At 38.3% G+C, this 21,979-nt stretch overlaps 2 protein-coding genes across 2 annotated transcripts; one reads left to right on the top strand and one right to left on the bottom strand.

Annotated features, from left to right (window-relative positions):
• Window positions 1–4,992: 4,992 nt before the first annotated feature.
• Window positions 4,993–5,509, bottom strand: LOC112163790. The gene is made up of 2 exons (XM_024300048.1): window positions 5,288–5,509; window positions 4,993–5,169 (listed from the first exon to the last, which is right to left on the bottom strand). Exons 1-2 carry the CDS (start codon window positions 5,507–5,509, stop codon window positions 4,993–4,995), a joined length of 399 nt encoding a protein of 132 aa, XP_024155816.1.
• Window positions 5,510–18,534: 13,025 nt separating this feature from the next.
• Window positions 18,535–21,774, top strand: LOC112168176 (lysine histidine transporter 1). Its single transcript, XM_024305294.2, has 8 exons — window positions 18,535–18,615; window positions 19,042–19,166; window positions 19,813–20,068; window positions 20,578–20,971; window positions 21,057–21,162; window positions 21,326–21,417; window positions 21,499–21,567; window positions 21,661–21,774. Exons 1-8 carry the CDS (start codon window positions 18,563–18,565, stop codon window positions 21,757–21,759), a joined length of 1,194 nt encoding a protein of 397 aa, XP_024161062.1. The 5' UTR covers window positions 18,535–18,562; the 3' UTR covers window positions 21,760–21,774.
• The last annotated feature ends 205 nt before the right edge of the window (window positions 21,775–21,979 follow it).

Here is a 21,979-nt window from a genome sequence, read left to right as displayed (position 1 = left end):
AACTAGGTGATCTTTTTATCATTTCACACTTTAATGTAACTTTTTCCATCATTTCCCTTAAATAATAAGGATGCAGCAATTAGGCGATATTAATCTTGTACTAGCTTGTATCAAGTGGTATAAAATTCTCACGTGCATAGGCCTTCCAGTTTAGGAGGAAGGAAAAAATAAATGCAATTAAAAGAGGAATATCTTTTTGGATCTACTAGAATTAAGAGAATAAAGATGTGACGATGTAGTGTTAGCTCAGTGGTTAGAGCGCTCATTACCTAAGATCGAGGTCATGGGTTCGAGTCACCATGGGGGTAGGAGTGAAATATTTTGATCCTTAAAAAAAAAAAAAAAAAAAAAAGATTTGACGACAAAAGGAATGCTAACAGTTTCTCCCAACAATTTTTGCGATCCCAAATTTAGTTGAAAGTTTAAGACCTCAAGCATTTTTTAACCAAAAAAAAGAAAAGGTATTTATATTATTGTCATTATTATATTTTCTTTGTCCACAATTATTTTAATTATTTTTTTTCCCTAGAATGAACAGTGAAAGTACTACTCCTCCGACGGGCCAATCCAGCCTTTGGAAAGCTATGTTTAATACAACTAGTGTGCTTTTAGGTAAGTAGTGATCCTATTTTGTTGTTTTATTTTACTATAAACTCCATTGAACCTGAATCAGGCCGAGTTTCGAATTATTCTATTTTCTCTTAGTGTTCTGCTTTTTGTGTTTGCCAATATACTTGTGCTGGCTAGATAATTTTGAAGCTTTTGATGGGAGATTTGTTCTAGTCATGCTAACTGTTAAAACCGTACAGATTGTTTCTTTGCAGGGATCAGACTATTTGGTCATTTAGTTTATTGTAGTTGATGGAGTAAGAATGAGTGGTGAATTACTCGAGCAAAATGGAAAATGATATAAAATAGAACTCACCTTTCTGTACTTGCATGCTATTAGGAATAAAATCTGGTCAATCAATCCAACCTTCTGATGCATAAAAGTTTGGCTTCAGAGATATAAGTATAGAAAGTGAAATTGTTCATAAAAACCAACAAGAGTGGCCCAATCAAGTATTACTGATTGGTGAACTACATAATGATTAGATTGAAAACAATGTTGCCGGTCATACATGTTAAAACAAAACCCTTGGAATTCTTTTCTATATAACCGTATGTACATTAATGTGTTTATATATCTATTAGATGCCCTAGCTGTTTTAAGTCTTAACTTTTGTACGTGTACCGGTCAGTTTTGTTACACAAACGCGACTTCCCTGGAGGAACTTAATTGAAATTTATTTGATGTAATAAAACTAGATGAAATCTATAGTTATTGATTAGCTTACTTGTTATTTTTCAGAATAAGCATTATTTCGATACCGTACGCACTCTCAAGAGGAGGGTGGGTCTCGCTTCTTCTTTGCATTGTGATTGCCATGATGACATGCTATACTGACATGTTACTTAAAGCATGCATGGATACGGACCCATCAATAACCACCTACCTTGATATTGTTGAACGAGCTTTTCGTAATAAATGGAGGATTATAGCTTCCGTGTTTTTAAACACGGAACAATACTTAGTTGCTCTTGGCTTGGTAATAGCCGTAAATGAAAATTTACACAAATTATTCGCCACATTTGCCATTAGTGGCGGGGCAATAATTATTGGCGGTAGAAAGACTTTCATCTTAATTACCGCTTGTAATACTTTACCGACAATACTGCTCACGAATTTGAGCATATTGTCGTATGTTTTAGCCAAGGGGGTTATTTCGTCCCTCCTCATCGTGGGATCGCTCATATCTGTTGGAGTATCAGGAGTTGGCTTTCACACACAAGGAGGTCAACTGTGGAACATGAGTGGAATCCCGACATCCATGAGTTTCTACATTTTTTGCTTCGCGGGCCATCCGGTTCTACCTTCTATTTATATGTCTATGAGACATCGACATCAGTTCATTAAGGTAATCTCGTTAGGCATGCACTTGAATTCTAATCTGATGTCTTTCATAATATTTGTTGTTTAATTTCATGGTAATTTGGTATATCCATATATTTGCAGGTGTTGATGATTAGCTTTCTTCTCACCGCCATGACTTGCGTGAATGTTTATAGCTGTGATTGGCTATCTGATGTACGGAGCAGAAGTACAATCTCAAATTACCTTCAACCTTCCCACCTCAGAAGTCGGTGCAAAAGTAGCCATTTATACATTACTATTGATACCTATTACCCTGTATGCTCTGATTATTACCCCCATAGCTTTAGCTATTGAGGATGTCCTTCCTCAGACCTATCAAAATAGGAATTTAATACAGATAGGTATTAGGCTAGTAATTATGGCTAGCAATACCTTATTAGCCAATGGGCCTACTAGGATCCATTTTTGTTGTCTCAGCATCTTTTTTACTGCTTTGTGCATGCTACATCAAGCTTACTCATGGCTTTAGTACTTGGAGCTGCAAGTTAGTGGTCACTGTAGCTATAATGGTGTTTGGTGTTGTTGTCAGAGTTCTAGGTACATATACAACCATTGCTGATCTTGTAAACCATTCAGTAAACATATGTAATTATAATTTAAGGGAGATGATGATATGCATGACAATCTGGTGTTCTACCACGTCTTTTATTTTTTGTGCTTATAAATTAAGTGGTCTTAATCAATGGCCAAAGTACCTTGTGTTGCAAGAAATATTGATGGTGAATGGTAGTTAAGGTTTGAGTCCACGAGTTCACTTAACTAAGTCAAGTTATTCACAGTCCCTGCTGCAAAGTTGATAAAAGAATCACCATAAAAAGGGGTGGGATAAACCGACTCGAGTCTCAAAAACCGACCAAACCGGTTAGGAGAACGAATCGCATGCAACAAACATTGAAAATGACATTCACCAAACTGGATCATTTTGGTTTGGAACGGGTTTTACACTTCACACTGACATAATTGACACCAAATTGACCGAATTATAGCAGAATAACTTTTTTTTTATTTTTTATTAATGTGATGTCACTTTACTAGTGTGTGAGGTTTTGTTTATTATGTAACTTACTATACTATACACAATCTTGATCACTTAACAAAAACCTAATAACCCTAGCTTGACAACCTCTCTCTCTCTCTCAACAGCCTTCTCATTCTCTCATTCTTTCTCACAAAATTCTTCCATAACAAAAAATTTAGTCACTATTTCAATTCATGATCTATCGATCATCATTAAGGGAGTTTGATTTTCATTAAAAACTATTAGTTTGTTCCTATTTTGAATATAAATTAGGCTACAGATCTAGGTTTAGATCAGATGATTTTGGGTTTGCTTTCTAAGGATTTTAGTTTGAGGAAATGGAAGATAGTAATACACACACACACACACACACACAGATCCTATCCAGAGCGATGCCTCGCTCTGAAATTTCAGAGCTAGGTTAGGGTTTAGGGTCACTTTTCAGTCTCATATCCACATCTCAACCGTTCAGTTTTTAGATACTAATGTATAGATCATCTCTGCAAAATTTCAGTCAAATTGATGGTCATTAAGGCATTGATAACTGCCTTAAAGCTAGTATCATTCAGGTTGGACAGATTTAGTTCGTCCATTGGTTTAAACGAGTTAGATACCTCAATTTGGCTGAAATTTTGTAGAGATGATCTATACATTAGTACCTAAAAACTGAACGGTCGAGATGTGGATATGAGATCGAAAAGTGACCCTAAACTCTAACCTCGCTCTAAAATTTCAAAGCGAGGCATCTCTTAGGATAGGATATATATATATATATATATATATATAAATTTACGAGAGATCACGATAAACTTCTTGAATAATAAATAGGTAATTAAGGAAATCAAATATCAAAGAATCGAAATAATTGCATGCAATTCTTTAAAACAAAGTCCAACTCAAAATGAAGGGTGACTAGGTGAGTCCCGTCTTGGGAATGTCCTCAGAAGCTTGCTCAACCGGATTACCTAGCCAATAATAATTTATAAATAAATTAAGCTCAATCCCGATAAACTAAGTAAAAAAATATGAATGCATCCTAGGAAATCGTATCCTCTCCTCGACGTAAAGTCACCCAAGTCTTCCTATGATCAAATAATCATCTTAAGTCTCTTCTACTAGCTTCTCTCCAACTCCAACACCTCCAAAAATAATTTTGCCCAATTAAATCCCAACACCAAATTCTAATTCCTCATCCAAAATTCAACAATTTTACTTGGTCTAGTACTAACACATCCTAGGAAACAAAATAATGCTAAAAAACACTCAAAATGGCCCTGAAAGACCACCAGAGGCGGCGAAGCCGAGGTGGCTCAAGGTGGCCGGAATTTCAATTCCCAAAATCCTCAAATATATATATATGCAATACTATACTCAAAAGAAAGCCCATGAGGTAAAGAAAAACCTTATACCATGGGGTTTCTCCAAATTCTCAATGGTTTGGCCGGAATTTGAAAAATAGTCGGAAAATCACTCAATCTTCTCTCATTCGATTCGTTGCGCACTCTTGATATTAGGTCTTGAAACATATATCAATAGAAAGCCCATGAAGAGAGGAAGAGAATGGTGTAATAATTATCAATGGATTTGACTGGAATTGGCGCTCTCTCCCCCCCTTCTGTTTTCAACATGAAAATGGTTTTTTTTTTTTTTGTTTTTTTTTGTTTGGGGGGGGATCTGATCTAATTAAGCTAGGGGCAAGGTGAAATGACCAAACTGCCCCTCATACGAAAATACTCATAACTTTCTCGTTACAAATCCGTTTAACGAACCTTTTGCACCTACACTCTCATATTGTCGTGCTCTATTATTCCATGCTAAGAAAATAATTTTCGAAACTCCATAAAAATAATTTCCTATTAGGAAGGCTAATTTAACAATATGATGACTTGAAATATCTAAATGCAATGCAAATAGGTTAAGGGATAGTATTTCTGAGTACGGGGTGTTACAACCTACCCCCCTTAAAGAAATTTTCTCCTTGAAATTTAGTACCTGGACATTAGAAGAGGTGTGGGTATTGAGCCCTCATTTGCTCCTCAGGTTCCCAAATGGCTTCTTCCACTGCATGGTTCCTCCATAATACTTTCACCAAAGGGATGGTCTTAGTACGAAGTACTTGATCCCTTCGATCCAAGATCTCCACCGGCTGCTCCTCATAAGTCAAATGCTCCTCTAACTGAATTGGTTATGACCATAACATGAGAAGGGTCCGCTATATATTTCCTAAGCATGGACACATGGAAAACATCGTGGATCCTAGAAAGCTCTGGAGGTAACTCTAAGCAATAAGCTACAGGACCAACTTTCTCTGTAATCTTATAAGCACCAATGAAACGAGGGCTCAACTTTCCCCGCTTTTCGAACCGCACAATTCCCTTCCAAGGTGACAACTTCAAGAAGTCTTGATCACCCACACTAAACTTCAGATCCCTCCTTCTAACATCTGCGTAACTCTTTTGCCTACTCTGAGCTGTCTTAAGTCTCTCTCTAATAAGATGGATTTTGTCCGTAGTCATTTGTACATACTTAGGTCCCAAAAGTCTTCTCTCACTAACCTCATTCCAACGCACTGGGGTCCTACACTATTTCCCATACAAAGCTTTATAGGGAGCCATTCCAATACTTGAGTGGTAGCTGTTGTTGTAAGCAAACTCCATCAAGGGAAAATGAACATCCCAACTTCCCCTGAATTGGAGAACACACGATCTCAACATGTCCTCCAATGCCTGAATAGTCCTCTCAGATTGTCCATCTGTTTGTGGGTGAAATGCGATACTAAACTTTGACTTAGTCCCGAAAGCATCCCGCAAACTCTCCCAAAATCTAGAGGCGAACTGAGGATCCCTATCTGACACAATACTTACAGGAGCACCATGCAAGCAAACAATCTCATCAACAAACAACTTCACCAATTTTTCTAGAGAGTCAGTCTCTACGATTGGCAAGAAATGTGCAGATTTAGTGAGTTGGTCAACAATCACTCAAATTCCATCATGACCACGCTGAGTACGAGGAAGCTTGAACAAGAAGTCCATGGTAATATGTTCCCACTTCCATTCTGGTATGGGCAATGGCTGCAAGAGACCAACAGGTTGTTGGCGTTGAGCTTTGACTTGTTAGCACACTAAACACTTGCTAACAAAATCGGCAAACTTTGACTTAGTCCCCAAAGTATCCCGCAAACTCTCCCAAAATCTAGAGGTGAACCGAGGATCCCTATCTGACACAATACTTACAGGAGCACCATGCAAGCAAACAATATCATCAACAAACAACTTCGCCAATTTTTCTAGAGAGTCAGTCTCTACGATTGGCAAGAAATGTGCAGATTTAGTGAGTTGGTCAACAATCACCCAAAATTCCATCATGACCGCGCTGAGTACGAGGAAGCTTGAACAAGAAGTCCATGGTAATATGTTCCCACTTCCATTCCGGTATGGGCAATGGCTGCAAGAGACCAACAGGTTGTTGACGTTGAGCTTTGACTTGTTGGCACACTAAACACTTGCTAACAAAATTGGCAATTTCCCTCTTCATACCTGACCGCCAATAATGGTCCTTGAGTATATGGTACATCTTGGTACTTCCTGGGTGCATAGCATAAGCCGAACTATAACTTCCTCAAGGATCTCTCGTTTAAGTACCTGATCATTTGGAACACACAATCTAGTACCCATAACCAAAGCTCCATCATCTCTAATTGTATAGTCCACCCTTGCACCATTACTCGCTTCTTCCCTTACGTTCATTAGTAAAGGATCATGTTGTTGTACTTCTCTCACTTGATCAATTAACATATGGCTTACTTGGAAGCTAGTTAATAATGCACTCGAATGATTCACCGAAAGGCTAACTCCTGACGTCTTCAACTAGACTAAAAGAGGCAAGTGATGCACCTGCATGTTTTCCAAGGAACCAGATGCTTTTACCTTCCTGCTAAGAGCGTCGGTAACAACATTTGCTTTTCCAGGATGGTACTCTGATGCAATCATAGTCTTTAATCAATTCTATCCATCTCCTTTGTCTCAAATTCAATTCTTTTAGGGTGAAAATATATTTGAGGCTTCTGTGATGGTGAAAATCTCACAAGTGGCCCCGTATAGATAATGCCTTCAAATCTTTAGTGCAAAGACCACTGCAGCAAGCTCCAAATCATGGGTAGGATAGTTTAATTCATGTGTCTTGAGTTATCTAGAAGCATAAGATACCACTTTACCATGTTGCATCAATACACAACCCAAACCTCATAGAGAAGCATCGCTATAAATGACAAACTCACCACTATCATCGGGAAGGGTCAACACTGGAGCAGAAGTTAAACGTTTCTTAAGCTCTTGGAAGCTTTGCTCACACTCCTCTGACCACATAAATCTAACGCCTTTCCTAGTTAAGTGAGTGAGAGGTCCTGCTATTCTAGAAAATCCATCAACAAAGAGACGATAATGACAAGACCCGCCCCGAACTTCACCCTGAAATCCGTGGTGGCCCAGTGAGGCCCACCTTAGGAATAACTCTACCAAAATTTCGGTAGAGTCACCCCTAAAATAGACTACCCAAAAACCTGTAAAAACACATTCACACTTCTAACAAATCATCCATAATCTCCTGGAGCCACCCTGCTCCCCAAAACCCAAAATTTACAATATTTGTCCCACAGGTTATCAGAGCAATCTAAAGGAGAAAAATAATTTATAATATCAGTAGGTTCAACGATTAACCTACAATGTGAAAACAACAATTGCAGATGCGATGCCTCAAATCCTACTACGCCGAACTAGCTACTCTGCAGACTGGGCATTTGAAACCGAAGGACCTAGGGGAAAGTAGATAAAAACGTTAGCGTGAGTGGACGAAAATAATTAATTGAAAAGTTAAAAGGAGTTTATACTTTCCCACGTTATTTCATTAAAAACCGATGCATGCAACAAGGGTAAAGACAATTATCTTAAAATCAAGTATCTCGTAAAACCAAGCCAGCCCCGCTGGATAAGTGAAAACCAGACTAGCCCCGCTAGTCAAAGATAAATAAAGAGTATGGGGAAAGTGTTATCACCATACGATAAAAAGGGAGCCTCCCAGACTCGGGTCGGAGTGTCCCACACTCTTGAGCATCCCATGCTTTGCTCTACTCATCCACAAACACATAGTAAGCAGGGAGAAGTACTAATAGACTAGCTAGCAATAAATGTGACGACCCAGGTATGGTGGGTTAAAATCATATGAAAATCGAAAATCAGTAAGGCTTCCCCAATATCTCATGTGAAAAAAATACAAATTCCAATGACGTGGCCCCGAATGCCAAAATATTCTCGAATTTATAAATAATTAGGCTAGGAATAATAGATGAGTAAAATTCTCTCGAAAATCCCACTTTCGAAAACCTTCCATGAATCTCAGAATCGACAAATGAAAATATAAATAATTCCGGAAATCACCTCGGAAACTACTTCATCGAAATTCAATATAAATCACAAATTCAAAATCGAGCATAACAAACTTCAATTCGAAATTCCAATCGATATGGTAAGGAATACTTAAATCCAAATAATATGCTCGATAATTGAAACGATAATTTAAATCACTAATCCATTTTCCAAATCAAAATCAAGATAAATCAATATCAATTTCCCGAAAGTGAATTATAATAATATGATAATTATTTAAATAAATACTTATTTCGAGAAAAACAATTGCATGCATCATTATTTAGAAAACAAAAGTCCACTCACAGTATACGGCTAACGTGGTATCCAAGCGTAAGGATCCTCGTCAAGTGATGAGTCAATACATCATCCTGTACACAATTATATTCCGTAAACAACAATTCGATAAATGAATACGATTCTAAAACGAAACCCGAAAACCCCGCATAAATCAACATCTCCATTTCTTTCCGGATCCAAGCCAAACTTCACTACTAATATCAATCCGTCAATTAAAGCATTCCATAGTGGAATAAGGGAAATCCAAAGGTCGGATTCCCACAAATCGACATTCAAAACTCCAAATTTCAGAAATTCCCAATCAATGTCAAACTTCTCCCAAAATTCACCAAAATCACATATTCAACCTCTAAAACAATTATAGTTATTAATAGGCTAAAAAATTGAAGTCAGAAAATAGCTCTACGCGCCCACTACAGTGGCGGCACGTGGGGCGGTCACCTCCTCCGATGGCCACCGAACTTTGGTAGCAACACCTACTCAACAGACCCAACAACTTTCTAAACTATGACAAAGTCAAAAAATGAGTAGAAGTACCTCAACAATTAAGGAGAAGGTTGAACCCGATTAGTGAATAGTAACCCTAAATTTCAAACCTTCGATTCTTCCTTCTCGCGTCAAATCGCTGTAAAATGTTCAGGGACCATCATCTATATCCCAAGGCGCTTCCAAAGAACCTAACTTGATCGTATGGGGTGGCCGGAATCAGAAGAAACTGGAGTTGACTCAAACTGCTATAGTAAACTTTCAAGGCTTGATGCGTCGTTTTCCGGTCAAGACGCCGTGAGTTGTCAGCGTAGGGAGGTTGGGTAGGAGCAGAGGAGTCGATCGGTGCTAGTTGTTCGTCCCCAGGTGACCGGAAGAGGGAGATGGCCGAAGTTACAGAGAGCGACGAGGAGAGAGAGAAAACGCGGGAGGAAGGAGAGAGAAGAAGAAATGAAAACTTACCGGCCACAGTAACTTTTTCAAATTTATACCAATCTACCATGAACAGTAACTTCCGTTTTTCGCTTATAACTTTTGCATATGAACTCTGATTTTTACGTACCACATATGCACGTGCTCGGTTTAACGTCCTCTACAACTTTCATGAAGAACATTTTCTCAAATTTTGACCCAAACAAAAAGTCAACTTTTAGGGCCACTAAAAGTATCGAAACAAGTAAAAAGTGAAAATAATTGTCGTTTACCGTCCAAATGACTAGTAAATGGGTAAATTTAGGTTCGGGACATTACAGATAATATCCAATAAGGCCTAGGAAACTCCTAACCTCCGTAACACTAGTAGGCCTCTCCGACCTAACCACTGCTTCAACTTTCTGTGGATCAACAAGAACTCCATCCGCTGAGATCACATGCCCCAAGAATGCTACCTTATCTAACCAAAACTGACACTTACTGAACTTGGCATACAACTTCTTTTCCCTCAAGATCTGTAATACCTTTGTCAAGTATTCTGCATGCTCCCTCTCACTCCTAGAATAGACCAATATGTCATCAATAAAGATGATGACAAATCAATCGACAAATGGGCGGAACACCCGATTCATGAGGTCCATGAACGCTGGGGGTGCATTAGTCAACCCAAATGGCATGACTAAAAACTCGTAATGTCTGTATCGAGTCCTAAAAGTCGTCTTAGGTACATCATCTCCTCTAATTCGCAACTGATGGTAACCGAACCTCAAGTCAATCTTAGAAAAGCATTTAGCACTCTTTAACTAATCAGACAAATCATCAATACGGGGTAAAGGTACTTGTTGCGTGCTGTAACCCAATTAAGCTGCTTATAATCAACACATAATCTCATGGTGCCATCCTTCTTCTTCACAAACAAAACTGGTGCACCCCATGGTGAAACACTAGGTCGAATAAAACCCTTATCTACCAATTCTTGCAATTGAATCTTCAACTCCTTCAACTCCGCAGGGGCCATCCTATATGGTGCTTGAGATATAGGACCTGTACCAGGAAGTAACTCAATAGAGAAATTTATTTCCCTCTCAGGGGGTAATCTTGGTAACTCATCAGGGAACACTTCCTTAAAGTCCCTCATTACCTTCACGTCTTCTAACTTCACCTCCCTAACTCGAGTATCAACAATATGTGCCAAGTATGCAGAACGTCCTTTCCTAATCAATTGCTTGGCTAATATAGCTGATATCATGCAAGCTGGAAGAATTATCCGCTCCCCACAAAACACTACTTCGGGTTTACCCGGACTCCTGAATACTACTTCCTTGCGGAAACAATCAACAGAAGCTCGGTGAGTAGCTAACCAATCCATGCCAAGTATAACGTCAATGTCATGAATATCTAAGGGCATCAAATCTGGCTCCAATACTTGATCTCCTACTTTGACAGCACAATTTCTGAACACATGCCTCACGTTAATAACATATCCAGTAGGTATGGCTATGCCATCTCACTATCAAGGACCGACAACTTTCTATTCGCAAGTAAAGAGAAACTACATGATATGAATGAGTGCGTAGCTCCTGCAACACTTATCCTCCTCATTAGCTACCAACAATGGAGCATACCTAGACAACTCAATGAATCTCTGCTCCTACTGTGCTACTATCCTAGTACCCTGAACCAACTTCAGAAACTCTGCTAGCTTTGCATCACAGAAAGATCGGGAGTAAAAATGCTCATAAAATGCAAGCCTAAAATCTGCCCAAGATATAGCCACCTGGTCCACATATCGTTGTCGCTCCAACTTCCACCAATGATAAGCATTCTCCTCAAGCAAAAATACAACCAAACTTAGCTTACGATCATCTGGACAACCCATAACATCAAACACCCTCTCAAGTCTAACCATCCAACTCTCCGCATCTACGGGATTACTAGTGCCTGAAAATTGGGTCTCACCCAACTTCTTAGCACGCTCAATACTATAATCGGTGCTTCTACCTTGACCATGTATGGTGGTAGTCACAACCTCAGCAAGCCACTCTATAGTATGCTCAAGATTAGGCTACGGTACGCGACTGTTCTCTGCTATTGCATACTACTTGGTAATCATTAATTATCAAATATTTGATAATTACTAGTAAATCAAGGAATATCATGATTCGTCCCAAGATTGCTTGGTCTCCAAGTAGTCTTTATTTAGCCTCTAAACAATATATTCCGAACTTGTCGAAAATATATAGCTTGGGCCACCGATATTGGCCAGGATTTCTTCGAGTCCCTCTTGTCGGGAAAAAATGTTAATTTTGGGTTCAAACACAACCTACAAATCTAGTCTGAACCTACTAAATTTCTGGACAGAATCACAATTAAAAACCAAAGAATCAACCAAAATTAACTCCAATTTACCGAAAATAGACTGCAAACGTAAACCAAAAGGCAGAAAATACCAGACTAGCGATAAGAAATCGAGTGCGACAAAAAACTGATTGCTACGCAAGAAGTTGAGAGAGCATGTGAGATTGAAGGAGGTATTTGGGGATGAGGTGTTAGGTATTTTGATTTGGGTATTAGGGATTTCGGACCTAGATTGGATTTAAAAGGAAATGAAGCAGGATGTGAGGCTGAGAGAGAAGGATGATGAAACGGATGCCGAAGATGGATGGTGGAGGTCCGATTCAGATTTGGTTGTTTAGTGTTTGGTGTGTTTTTCGATCTGGGTTTTTGAGAGTGAGAGCGATATAGAGGAGAGATGGGGAGTAAAAGATGGAGAAAGAAGAAAAAGTTAGGAAAAATTGTCCGTACGGTACCCGATTTTTGCCTCCTTATAATTTTTGGTGTCTGAACTTTGAAAAATATCAATATTGTACCTAATGTTATTTGCCCAACCGAAGATTGGTACATATGGTCGTTACCTCCGTTACGGAGGTTGTCAGGTGGCAATTTTGAACTTCAAATGACCAATTTACCATTTCTTTTCTTGTTTTGTTTGTTCTCTCTCTCTCTCTCTCCCCCTCTTTCTTCCTCTTTCCAGATCAAAGATCCAAGATGTAATTTTGACAAAACTTTTGTCATTGTGGCTTTGTGCAGGTGTATTGTATCCATCTTGATTGATATTATAAACCCAATTTCTCAGTTGAGAAAGTTTCAAGTGCCAATCTGGGTGGAATTATAGGACATAGCAAAAGCATGAAGAATAATTAGTTTGGGTTTGGGGATTTTGATGACGGGTCTTCGTACAACTTTCCACTGGAGCCTATGATTTTGCATAGTTTTGGGGGGGTCATGTGTTTTCACATATTAGTTCATTTATGGACAATTCATTGCACCACTGTAGATACTTTGATGTGCCCGGAAGCTTAGCTCTTGAAGGTGCGTTTAATCATATTTCAAAGTTTACTGGAGCTTTACTATTGATGTTCCTTGGACCAGTAGAAATGCTACTAGGGTAATAAAAGGTAACTTGGATGGTTGTGAACCCGGAAGCTCGGGTTCTTCTACACAAGTAAAACACATTGCTTCAAGTAGACAAAAATTTAAAGAATTTCACTTCAGATTTGGGCCAAATGGAGAATCCAATAACCCCATGGATTTTGGTAAGATATCGGCTTTTGTAATGCAATCCCTACAAAGAGAAGTTGAAAGGCAATATTCATATTCCTTTCTCTCATTAGCTACTGCTCTTGTACCACCCTTTTTGGCAACCTTAAACAAAAAAAAAACCAGAATTGAAATCAATCAAAACCCAGAAATCAAAACACACCACCACACAAATAGGCCGGCAAACCGGGCAAATCCCATGAACCAGGCAAGCATCAAAATCCTGGTTGGATCAATCTTTTCCTCAATGACATCTAAAGTCCTAGACTTGTCTTGAGAAGCCGATGATTAGGTTTGGAGTGGAGAAGGAGATAGGATGGACTGAAAAGCATCAAATTCTCAATCCCAAACCACACCCAAATTAGTTTTCTTGAATTTTTCGGAGAGAGAAAGTCTGATTGAGAGTGAGTTTGAGTAAGAAAGAAACGGAGGACTCGATTCAGAGCTTCTGTAATTCCATGGCTTCATTTACAGAAGACGATGATGGCGTTGGGGTTTCCGTTGTGGCAAGGCGTTGTGTTCTTGTCGTAGAACACTTGGTACGGTGGTGGTGGTGGTGGCGGTGTAGGAGGAGGAGGAACGGGTTTGATCGTCAAGTGATGAAGAAGAACTGAGGAAGGTGCAGAAGAAGAGGATGAACAACTTGAGGAAAGTACCCATGAAAGAGACGTTAAAAAAAAATGAAAGGACAAAAATACCCTTCAAAAATTGATAGCTGACAGACGCCGTAACGGAGCTAACGGCTCTAGGTACCAATTTTTGGTAGGGCAAAGAGCCTCAAGTACCGTATTGATATTTTTTGAAGTTCAGGTACCAAAAGTTATAAGGAGGCAAAGGTAGGGTACCGTACGGACTATTTTCCCAAAAAGTTAAACAAAAGGAAATAATCTAAGCGCTAAAGATCCCGCCCAGTCAATGCAAGGAAATGAAAAGTTTATACAACGACTTTATATTTTTTCTTATTTTGGTTTATACCCAAATGCAAAGACTTCATGTATTCCTTACATATCCTTCAAACTAAAAGCAAAGACTTGTATAATTCTTTGTATAATCTAACCAAATGCAACAAAATGTCAACTCCTTGCAGATCACTTCTTTGTGTTAGCCTATATTTCTTGTAGTGCCACTTGTAGTCTAGCATGCTTCCACTAGACTAACCCCATTGGGCAAGTTTATTGTTCAGCTGTGTGACCTCTAAGACATTCTCTTGAAGAAGAATGAGGAAATGATGATGCTCTGTCTAAAATGCTAACATCACCTATGGGAGTAGTCAACCATTTTCGAACATATATGCAATTATAACAGATGACCAGTTATGAATACAGCTATAAATGTGGTCTTGATCACCGCTATGAATACAACAATCATTGTAGCTATAAATACGGCGTTCATTGCGGGGCAGTGGCAGTTACAACAATTAGTGCAGCAACAATTATCATCATAATTGTGTAAGTCAATGCAGCCATAAAAGTAGAGGTAATGGCGGCTTGTCCCCCAAGTAAGTCGTTGCCTATTTAAAGGAGGATTGATGTCCAAGTAAACCATCTCATTCTGACTTATTCAACTTCTCTCGACTAAGAAATGTATTGACTTAGGCAATGAAGGGTTTTATGCAGGTACCCCCTCCTCTTCGAGCTGACGGCCAGACCCTAAGTGAACTCTGAAGGAAAGATTCTGGATTGTTCCTGGTCAGCTCCTGCTCAATTCCACATTCATTGCTGAGTCAGAATCCACTATGGAATTTTAAGTCACCAACATCACCTTAGGGCAACTCCAACTTTGGGGTTCAAAATAAGAAATTGAACAATTATGAGACTTTTCATCTCCAACCAAGGTTTTTAAAGAGGGCTGGTCTCATAAAAATGAGACTTGAGCTCATTTGAAGTCTCAAATTTGAGACTTTTCCGAGACCAAGACTCATCAACAGTGGTCTGGGACCACAAGCTCGGTTGACCCAGCCCAAGAGAGAGAGAGAGAGAGAGACGCGTTGGAGAATGATGATGAGAAGCACGCGCAAAAATAAGAAGAGGGGAGGAAGAGCACGCGCTTAATTGCGCTGGAGAGAGAAAAGTAACCTGCAAGTAGTCTGCTCCAGTGGGCCCCGCGATGCTGGGTTATCTGCTGCCGACCGTTGGGACATGCAACAATCAAAAACTGCAAGGCTGAGATCGCTCCATTTTGAATATGGACGGTCCGATGTGCCTTTAATTTTTTTTTTATTACTCAAACTGATGTATTTTCAATCTGATGGCTCAGATTTGAGGGAAAAAAACTTATCAACGGCTCTTATTAAATTAAGGGTTATTGTGGCCTTTTTGTTCCAAATTTTTTTTAAAAAAAATTACCAGAAAATTGTGGGAAAAAAATATATCCGTTGGAACAGTAAATTGTAGAAAATTCTATAAATACCAACCCATTACCTTATTTAATTAAATTAACATATTTTTAATATAATATTCATCAAAATTATACTCATATTATATTTTAGTCAAGAATAGTGAAAATAGCACCCCCTATATAGCACCTCATGATTGGAGATGAGAATTGAGTCCTATATGAATAGTGCAACAAGGGGGTGCTAAAATGAGAATAGCACCCCCAAATGGTGCCAATGGTTGGAGTTGCCCTTATCATTTTATTCCAACCTTATAATCAATAACTATTTGATAAAGGGTCTCTAGAATTATTGTCACTCGGTCTTTGAAAGAGATTGATCCAGATTTCTAGAAATTTTGTAGTCATATACTAATCTGCAATATTAGAAAATCAGACTATTGTCTTTTTCATAAAGAATGCTTTTCTTTGCAGCTAAAGAACTTGCTCAATATACTGATTTTTCAATGATTTATTTTTTGTACTGTAGTAGACAGTTTTTCAATCATGTTCTATTCACTACTAGAAAAAGCCTCATAGAATACAGAATTTTTTATGTATCTTTTGCTTCAAATGATACAGACAAGGGTATATAAAACTCATTAGGGCCACAGAATAAAAACAGGCCAGGTATTCTCTGTCGTCGATTCCACTAACTAAAAGGTATGGTTAAGTTATCAGTAACTATATTTTTCTTGGGACCCACTTCATTTATTTATTTATTTTGCTCTTTGTTTTTTAGACTGCCATTAATCTTGATTTTAATTTCTTTTTAATTTTAATTTGTTGTGTTCTTTTTATTTATAAACTTTTTTTTTTAGAATATATTGTTTTCTTCAATATGGATGATGTCATGGCACGAATCTTCCATGCCTCATGAATGCCATTTTTTCAGATTTCTTCATCTTATAGGGTTTGGTCGCTTCAACACATACTGGACGAGCATTATATCCTTTGGCAATGCTTCCCGATAAGTTTCCGTAAGCGGGAAAATCGTTAATTGTCCAAAACAGTACTGCCCTCAATGTAAAATATTCTCCTCTTACAGTATCATATATTCTCTCAACCCCATCCCACAACATCAATCAACGGTTGTAGATAGACATTAATATAATTTTCGAGGTGTTTGGGTCCAGAAATTAACAACATCAACATCATGTACTTCCTCTTCATGCACAGCCATGGAGGAAGTTTATACGTGATAAGAACCATCGAGGATCAGAACCAGAGTTGACAAAGGCATTTGGGATGTGATTACAGAGTTGTATCTTATGATTAGTAATTCTTCTAAGCAACAAAATCTCGAATTACAAGCATGTATAACCCTCACATAAAGATTATTATGCAAGCAAACATCTATTTGGATACGTAATCATTTCAAATAAAAAATAATAATAATTGCTTGAGTTACTCGAAGAGGTGATAAATGCTTTTGGTACCAAATTGAGTATGATGCCAAAAAACAATTAGAGCTGCATTTTTTTTTCTTCAGATTTCTTCATCCTATAGGGGTCGGTCTCTTTGATCAACACATACTGGACGAGCATTATATCCTTTGACAATGCTTCCCGATAAGTTTCCATAAGCAGAAAAATCGTTAATTGTCCAAAACAGTACTGCCCTCAATGTAATAAAAAATAAGCAATTGAGTTACCTGAAGAGGTGATAAAAGTTTTGGTACCAAATTGATTATGATGCCAAAAAACATAGCAGAAAAGGTGAGCATGAGGGTTAATTAGTTAAATCGCATCGGTTCTGATTAGGTAGACCATGATTTATAGTACGTTCACTTATTTAATCGAAAGTAATTGTTAGGAGAGACTGAGAGAGAGAAAGACGAATGAACTGAAATCTTTAGGCCGTTATTTCCGTAATGTGCATACCAATAACAGTATAACACAATAAGTTCGTTTTAATTTCACTGATTTGACGGATTGTATTTCTATGGCCAAAGATCTATATATCAATGAATTATTAATTTAAATATCAATTTTAATTGTTCTAGGAAGCTGACAGCCCTAAACTGTAGTCCCCCGGGTTTCAGGGTTCTCTAATGGCGGCCAACTCCGGCCTGGACTCTAAGTGGAGCCTTCCTCTCCACGCTTTGTGGCTTCTCTTCAGCCCTGCAACGCCGTTTGTTTTCGGCGAATACCCAACCAAAACAACCTCTTTGTCAGACTGGTTTTCTCGACTATGAACCCGGATCTTCTCATAGGGTTGTTCGAAGAAGAACTGGCCTCTGGTGTTGGGGCGTTGTAGGCTTGTAGCCTTCTGATGCCGAATTGCAGGGCATGTTACATTGGGTCGGATCCGACCGATTTGAGCTAGGCTAAAGGATGAATGGCTAAAGGTGGAATGTACTACGTGATGAACATGGCAGCTATAAAGCAAAGCTGCTTTGCCTGTTTGCAATATAGCAGCAGCTAAGCATGCGGAACTTTTAGCCGTGAAACTAGCAGGTGGAATTGGTGGTTCGGAAGAGTAGAGTTAGGAATTTCAGTTCGACAAGGATTCAATGAGATATATATGATCCAGAAAAGGGTAAATCAGAACTTTCAAAAGTTTTGAAAAATGAAATGGCTAAAAATAAGTTCTTGCACATATAGTGTGTGAGTCAGTTTCACTTCACTAATATTTGATGCACTCAATCTACTCTCAGAAGACTAACGATTTCAGTTCAACAAGGAAACAAACTCAAAGTCCTGTAGGGAGTCCTACTTAGTATCAAAGTCCTAGTGAAAGTCCTATATACTCACCTATAGCGCACTTTCTCTGATCAAAGCAAGAGAACTTGTTTTGTGTTGGCAACTCTAATGCTTTCACTGATTGAAGGGAGAGATGGATATTGAAGCAAAAGGTATTGATCAGAAGGAAAAGGATCTGAATGATTGGCTTCCCATCACAAGTTCTAGGACTGCAACCTGGTGGTACTCAGCTTTCCACAATGTCACCGCCATGGTTGGTGCTGGTGTGCTTGGTCTTCCCTTTGCCATGTCTCAACTTGGATGGTAAGGCATGCTTCAATTTCATGTCTTCAGTTTTTTGGTGGTAGGACTAGCGTTTCGAGTTTTTTAGGGTCGAAATGTTGGCTTTTTTTTGTTTTTTTGTGCTTTTTGACATGAACATGGTTTTTAAAGATTTAGTACGCCCTTATACAGATTTTGTTCAAAGCTGTTTTTGGATTACGTGTTAAAGGCATTATGAGAGAAAGATAATAGAACCAAAGTCGACTTAGCTTTATGCATAAATATTTGGGGTTTAAGTTTAGTACTGTTTCTGTGTTAAGGTCCTACTTTATTTGGGTTATGGTGAAAGGGGTTTTAGGGTTTAAGATTCAGTGAGCTATGTAATTTTTGCGTGTTCATCAATATGTCATGTTAACATGATGATAGCATATTTTTGGGCCATTAACTGAATTGGGTTTTGTGCTTTAGGGGACCTGGAGTTACTGTGATTGTTCTTTCATGGATTATCACCCTATACACCTTATGGCAGATGGTAGAGATGCATGAGTCGGTGCCGGGGAAGAGGTTTGATAGGTACCATGAGTTGGGTCAACATTGTTGGAAAACATATTGGACTTGTCATTATCTAAAATGCATTAAGTTAATAAGCTTTGATTTAATCTGGAAATTAAACAATAGAAATACATATCTAGGACTCTATCCTGTCATCAATTGAGGTATATGTCTCTCGATTGAAGTAGGAATCTTATCTGTCAAATAACCTGATTGACATCAAGTATACATGATAAACATTAAGCTTCTGCTGATAAACTCTTTATCAAGCCTTGGACTCTTTATGGGATGAGCACAAGGCTAAGTTTAGGCCTCTATATATATCAGGAAAAAGTCCCTATGTTAACTACGACTTGCATTAAGATCAGTCCCATTCTGAAAGCTCTAGTAGTATAACATAGAAGATCTTCTTCCTTACTGTTATTGTTCTGTTTGCTCGTGACCTTCTGGTATTGCTGTGGAGTGAGGCTGCTGCTGCTGTGCTTGCCTTACTGCTGTGAAGAATCCTTGTTGCTGAAAGCTGTAGCTGAGATGGCAGGACAAAGCATTGATCTTCATAACAATGGTAATCTCCTAAGACAAGGCTGGAGACTCAAATTCCTTGATTGTGCAGATGGTTCTCGTGGATTAGTTCATGATTTGGTATTAATATGATTATGATTCATTGCATCTTTTGGTTTATCAAACATGCCTTCGGAGAAAAGCTAGGGCTTTGGATTGTGGTACCCCAACAACTAATGGTGCAATCTGGTACTTGCATCGTCTATATGATTACTGGTGGTAAATCACTGCAGAAGATCCATGATACCGTGTCCCCTGGAAAACCAATCAAAACCACCTACTTCATCATGATCTTCGCTGCTGTCCACTTTGTTATCTCTCACCTCCCTAGTTTCAATTCCATTGCTGGTATTTCTCTTGCTGCAGCTGTCATGTCCTTGAGGTACATATATTTTCCTTTTCATCCAGTTAATTTGTTAGAATTGTCAGTCGAATTCCCATACTGATTCCTAGAACAGATCAGACACATATTATATACCTTTATATCTTCCTATAATTTATAGGTAATGATTTCTAGAGAATTAACCATTAGCTGCTTCTCCAAGAAGTACAAGTGCTTCAGTACCTCTAAAAGCACTTTTTTCAATTTTAGCCAACTTGTAGAATGCTAGTACTTAGGTTACTTTGTACTTATGACATTGTACGTGAATCAAACCCTTGATTAAAAATGAACTGTGTTGCAAAATCACCGTGAATTGCTTCTACAAAAGGCCTTTAGTTAATCTCTAGAATTGCTCCTGGCAGCTCCTATATAAGTCTACTGCTAGAGCAGAGTTTTCTCCAAATGGGATCTAGTTTCAGATTAAGAAGTTCATATCAGTGACATCTTTTAATTTGCTGAATTATATTTGGTTTAATGTCTCATTGTGAATTTGTCCCATTGTTCCACAGCTACTCTACAGTTGCTTGGGGAGCTTCACTTCACAAAGGGGTTCAACCAGAAGTGCAGTATGGCCCCAGGGCTTCGACCAACACAGGAAATGTGTTCAACTTCTTTAGTGCTTTGGGAGATGTAGCTTTTTCTTTTGCTGGTCACAATGTGGTTTTGGAGATTCAAGCAACACTTCCTTCTACACCTGACAAGCCTTCCAAAAAACCAATGTGGAAGGGTGTGGTGCTTGCATATGTTGTGGTGGCTTTGTGCTATTTCCCAGTTGCTCTTATCGGTTATTGGGTGTTCGGAAACAGTGTTCAGGATAATATCCTCATATCATTGGAGAAACCTAAGTGGCTTATTGTTTCTGCTAATGCCTTTGTTGTTATTCATGTCATTGGGAGCTATCAGGTAGAGTCCTAGCTACTTCAATATTTACATTCCTGCATAAACAGTTGTTTAAGTATTCATGTTGTTCATCTTCTTGGATATGTAGGTCTATGCAATGCCGGTGTTTGACACAATTGAAGCAGCTCTAGTGAAACAGATGAATTTCAAACCATCTTATTCTCTCCGCTTTATATCACGAAATCTATTTGTTGGTAATTATCATTTTCTTCCCCATCTCTTTACTTACTTGGTAGATCTTAATCTTAAGTTAACTTCACATCACACATGACTCTTGAGATATGATTAATAATGTTGGTTTAGGAATATGGTACATATGATCTAATTAACTCAATATTAATGTGTTCTGTGATACAGCAATGACCTTGTTCATCGGAGTCACGTTCCCTTTCTTTGGCGGGCTTCTCAGTTTCTTTGGAGGATTTGCTTTGGCTCCCACAACATATTTTGTAAGTAACTTGTATAATGACATTGCATCAATTGATTTTTCATTCCCTTTTAATACTTAATTACCTGAAAATTTCTTGTAGCTTCCTTGCATCATGTGGCTCGTCATCTACAAACCTAAGAAGTTCAGCTTATCCTGGTTTGCAAATTGGGTAAGATAGCAAGAACTCTTAAAGAACTTTGTTCTTTTATCTATTATTTTTCTTTCCAAATACTAATTTCATTCTGGTTTTCTTCTATTACAGTTCTGCATTATAGCTGGAGTGTTATTGCTGATTTTTGCTCCTATTGGTGCATTGAGGAATATCATACTTCAAGCCAAGGATTTCAAATTCTACTCTTGAGATTTCAAGTCAGAGAATCAATCGAGTTCGAATTTAATCCAATTAACTGTCTATAATTATTAGTGCTTATAATCTTAAATAATAGGGCCTGTTCAGCTTAGTGAACAGCTTGTTTGCTGATATGTAGTATGACCTCTCTCACTGTTGATGGCGAAAATTTCATGCAAGTGCTCTAATACTCTATTACTATTAGTTTAGCTTTGATTGTCTGACAAAATTC

This window comes from Rosa chinensis, chromosome 5, assembly GCF_002994745.2.
Source record: "Rosa chinensis cultivar Old Blush chromosome 5, RchiOBHm-V2, whole genome shotgun sequence".
Taxonomy (NCBI): Eukaryota; Viridiplantae; Streptophyta; class Magnoliopsida; order Rosales; family Rosaceae; genus Rosa; species Rosa chinensis.
Note: the sequence above shows the minus strand (reverse complement) of the source record. Positions and strands in the feature narration are given on the sequence as shown.

What these genes read in the sequence shown, in the direction of transcription:
- LOC112163790 (XM_024300048.1), bottom strand. Translation starts at nt 5,509, where the DNA reads ATGACTACGGACAAAATCCATCTTATTAGAGAGAGACTTAAGACAGCT. An exon ending in TTACAGAGAAAGTTGGTCCT is followed by an intron (nt 5,170 to 5,287) that starts GTAGCTTATTGC and finishes TAACCAATTCAG; the next exon opens with TTAGAGGAGCATTTGACTTA.
- LOC112168176 (XM_024305294.2), top strand. Translation starts at nt 18,563, where the DNA reads ATGGTTGGTGCTGGTGTGCTTGGTCTTCCCTTTGCCATGTCTCAACTT. An exon ending in ATCACGAAATCTATTTGTTG is followed by an intron (nt 21,163 to 21,325) that starts GTAATTATCATT and finishes TCTGTGATACAG; the next exon opens with CAATGACCTTGTTCATCGGA. An exon ending in TATCCTGGTTTGCAAATTGG is followed by an intron (nt 21,568 to 21,660) that starts GTAAGATAGCAA and finishes CTTCTATTACAG; the next exon opens with TTCTGCATTATAGCTGGAGT.